Here is a 4,568-nt window from a genome sequence, read left to right on the forward strand (position 1 = left end):
ATTCATGAGTTTTATTATTATAACTTATCATTTAATTCCGCAAAGTAGCGCTTGTAATTAAATGGATTATGAACACAAAATAAAATATAGCCAAGTAATTCAATCATTTTTTTTAATAAATTGATATTTTTACAAAGGTACTATTCACATGAAAATTGTTACATCTATATCTTTGATATTTAACAGTTGACAAGTAGACGTGACTAAACTTAGGTAAAAGATGTCACACATCATACTAATGTTAGTCTAGAATTTACATTAAATATAATATATACAAATATGTACATTGTTGATAGTGGTTAGTTAATAAATTAGACATCGTGTGTGCAGCAATGAAAATAGTTAACGTTGGAAAACTTTTACGACAATTTTCAAGCAGAAATGCGACATTAGGTATTTTTTCAGGTATTTATGTTCCTTTAAGATGTACTCAGTAAATAATTTCATCTTTTTAACAAAGATTGTTACCAATTTCAATGTAATGGAAATAGAATAAACCTATTAATAAATTTATTTAATTTTTGCTTGTACAACACGATTTTCCAACATTAACTAAAATTAATTCGCTTTTTAGTGTTAATAATGGAGTCACAGCCAGTAAATTAATATAAAATACAAAACTGTTTTGCAAAAAATGAATATGTACACATAAAATTACCAAGTTACGTATTTACATGCTCAAGCATTTCTGGAAGGGCATTATATGCAACCATATCTACTAAAGATCCTTTTGGTTCTTTTTTAGTTACAATGGCTATGATTTCTTCTTCTAGCGGTGGTGGTGGAAAATCCGAAGTTGATTCTATCGCCAGTGACATCTCATCTACACTTAAAACTACTTCCCTATTATCAATATCAATTCTATTACGTTCTATAACTGTAGAACTATCCTCCATTATGCTATACAAATTTTCGGATTTACCTTTATTATACATTTGTCAAGAACTCATGTAAAATGCTTCACTAATGTTAACCTCATCGTTGACAGTATTACTTTTTTGAGACCACTCTTTCTGCTGATGCTTTATCCTATAAATTATTTCATCATGTATCACACCAAAACACATTGCAGTCAAAGCTAATCCCATTAAAGTATACGCGGAACAAAACCACAAAACGGTTGAATTAATAGTGTAATACCTGACACCGTTGATTGTGGTGTAGCTCATTCCAGGAATAATATTACCAAATCCAATCGTACTTAATGCCATGAAACAAAAATAAAAACCATCTACAATACTCATATTATCTAAATTGTAGAGTACGATAGCTCCAAATGATATATAAATGAAAATTGCGGCTAAACATAGAAATACAGGAGCTAGTATACTCAGACCATGCATTGACAATTTGGAATCTGTGTCTGGCCAGCTAATTACATCATCTTTTACTGTACTGGTTGTTGGCCTCTCTGATAGTGACGAATCTCTTTGACTATCTGTTTTTAGAACATAGCATTCTTCTGTAGGGGTTTTACTTGTGTCCTGACTGTTAAGGGTTTCTTCTTGTTGCCGTTTCAATTTCATTCTTCTTTCTTTTTCAGCCATTCTTCGTTCATCGTAGCAGCAGTACCCACAATTTGAGCAAAGACAGCAACACAATGCTCTGCTGAAGACACTTCTCGCCATTTTTGATAGCAGAGATCCAACACTTGACAGATAAACGAGAGTAAGCGGGATTCCAACAAGAGCATACGCGATGGTAACACCTTTTCCCAATATGGTTCTTGGTGCAATATTGCCATAACCTGTAAATAAAAAAAAAAAAAAACTATGTATATACTTCATTATATTAAATACACGGAGTTTTTGCCACGGGAAACTTTTTCTCTGGTCAGGTCTGGGAAGAAGCTTCAGCCGTGGCTGAACGATTAAAATTAGCGTTCCGGTACGATGTCGCGTGACCGGTCAGGTTTTTAATGTAACTGCTATACACTTTTTAGCTACCATCTTAGACTGCATCACCAATTTTTATAGTTTAAAAAAAAAAATCAATAAGCAGACTGATCCCTTGGGGCCCTGCAAATAAACGTGGTAAGTAGAAATGCAGTGTTCTGTCCCACTTTAAATAAAAGCACCTTTCAAATGTCAGAGAGGGATAAAACACTAAATCCGACGTTGCGCATTATACCACGTTTATTTGTAAGACTCTTAAAGTTCATGTGTTAATCTTACTTACGAGAATATCACTTGCAGGATTAATATGTTGCTTATTTCTAGCACAAACTCCTAGCTTAGCTGCGACCACATTTATCATATTTAAACAAACATTTCTCTTTCAAGAACATTGTTGCAATGATATAATATGGAGATACCTCAAAGTTATGTAAAACACTTACATTTGTAGTGTAAATAAAATATCTTTATGACTTGTAACCTTATATCGTGAGGTAATATTATATAGTTTTTTTTTGTAAGCAATTTTTCATGAGTATTTCAATGAACGTATATAATTTCATATAAATTTTAAGCATTCAAACGAATGGAATTGGTTCGAAAAGCTCATAGCTTTTTATAAGGGGTTCGTACCCTAAGGGTGAAACGGGACCCTATTACTAAGGCTCCGGTATCCGCCGGTCCCTCCGTCTGTCTGTCTGTCTGTGTCTGTGTGTCTGTGTCTCTCTGCCCATCTGTAACCGAGCCGTATCTCATGAACACACATGTATTTCAGTTGCTGCTATAATAACAAATTCAAAAATACAGTTTAAAACGGTTTTTATGACAATGCCAACGACTTTTTATGAACGACTCAAAAGAGAAAGCATTGCATGATATATTCTGTAAAAAGAAGTTTTGAAGTGAAATCATCAAATTAAAAACGTAAATTGATTAAAATATGAACACATTTAAAGAAAATTAATTGAGAACCTAAAAAAAGTTATCACTAACAAGTAAGTATTCTGCCAGCAGTTATTTCGCTTCCAGCCAAAGCCTATAAAATTAAAGGAAGTTTGACTGGAATTAAAGTCCGGAAATTCCCAAAATCTATTTTTCCGAAAGATCCGTTTCGGAAATACAGAAAGCGTTTGAATACTGAAATAGAAAGTTTTTGACATGCTATTGTTTTTATACTGAAATAACGACTGCCCTAACGTCCTACAATTATAGGAAGTATACCGGTAAAACTCTACATAAATAACATTAGCAAAAATGTTGTAGATTTTCTATTGTTATTTTTATTTAATTTATCACACCTTGCCTACCTATTTCCCTCGTAATCGATATGAAAAGAAATATGTCTAAAACTAACCATCGGCGTTTTTTACTTGTGTTTAACAATTTACTATCAACAAACAAAAGTACAAGGATATTATGTGCGATAACACTTACCAATTGTCGTTAGAACGGTTAACGAGTAAAAGAATGCCAGTGCCAAATTCCAGTCATGTTCCTCGTAGTGGTTACTAATGTCATTCCCGGCGAATTCGCCGAGAGCCATTTCTCTGTAACTAACACCATACTGCGATGCCATTTCTGTTGTGACCCTCTGCATCAACTCATTTTGAAACTTTAGAATTTCCTGCGCAGCTAACCGGGTCCAATTTTCCCTGTACAAAATGTTTAATGATACTGTTATTTCCCAGATATTTTCTACTGCTTTACTTCTCGCATCCCAGAAATAGTTTGCTGAAAGTGTTAAGTTTCCATTATCGTACTCGTCTTCTATGTCCTTTTTGTTCGTGTCTTTACTGCCGTCTTCTTTGTGAGTTATCTTTTGTTTATCCGGTAATATTCTAGGTCGTGCGGGCACTTCCGCACCGCCTTCTATCGCAAGAAATATAACAGAACCGAGAAATGTATACGCTAGTAATATAGAAAATATAATGCTATTCGTCAGACAGCCGATAATGAATTGTTTTCGCCTGTACTTAGTTGTTTTGAAACAAAAGCAGCATACAACTTTCTGTCGCGTTGTTTGTATTCTCTTTTTGCTATTAGATGCCATCGAATCAGCATCTTGGCATTTATCCAAAGGGATTCCCCCATTGAGAGATGGCTTCGCTAATGTGTACTGTTCGAATCGGTTGATTGCCTCTCTATCCAATACTACATGGTTAATATCCATTTTCGGCTATTATTCGCCAACTTTGTTTGGTGACGACATTATCTCTTTACTATGGTTTTCATCTGAAACAAAGAATAATTTTGTATTATTACAAAGTATTGAAAGTTTTCCTCGACCTAAATGGATCTTCATTTCTCAGGATGTCAGTCTTTTAGGGTAGAGGGAAAATGAGTGACAAATGAAAAAATATAAAGTAAGCGAATGATTAATGTTTGGTTATAATCCTGTCTTTGCTGAAGTGGGTAATTTTGATATACAAGCAATATATATTTAGGTAAAGTTGGAAATTAAGGTTATTAAGTCGTTGAAATTTCACAAGGCTATATTAAAGGGTCAAGGCTAGACAACTTGAAGTATTATCAAAAAATATGTATTTAATAATTGAATTTTCAATACAGCTCGACCTATCTTTTTTCAGGCAAATTAAATTAATGTAAAATAAAATAACATTATTACCGTTTTACCTAGTTCATAAGTTTTCTTACACAGCGGTAAATTTTTTT

General features: G+C 33.4%; 1 protein-coding gene across 1 annotated transcript; it reads right to left on the reverse strand.

The window, feature by feature from the left end:
* Window positions 1–569: 569 nt before the first annotated feature.
* On the reverse strand, window positions 570–4,119 carry LOC120628309 (TWiK family of potassium channels protein 12-like). The gene is made up of 2 exons (XM_039896620.1): window positions 3,330–4,119; window positions 570–1,747 (listed from the first exon to the last, which is right to left on the reverse strand). The coding sequence occupies exons 1-2, from the start codon at window positions 4,063–4,065 to the stop codon at window positions 939–941; spliced, it is 1,545 nt and encodes a 514-aa protein (XP_039752554.1). The 5' UTR covers window positions 4,066–4,119; the 3' UTR covers window positions 570–938.
* Between the last annotated feature and the right edge of the window lie 449 nt (window positions 4,120–4,568).

This window comes from Pararge aegeria, chromosome 12 (assembly GCF_905163445.1).
Source record: "Pararge aegeria chromosome 12, ilParAegt1.1, whole genome shotgun sequence".
Taxonomy (NCBI): domain Eukaryota; kingdom Metazoa; phylum Arthropoda; class Insecta; order Lepidoptera; family Nymphalidae; genus Pararge; species Pararge aegeria.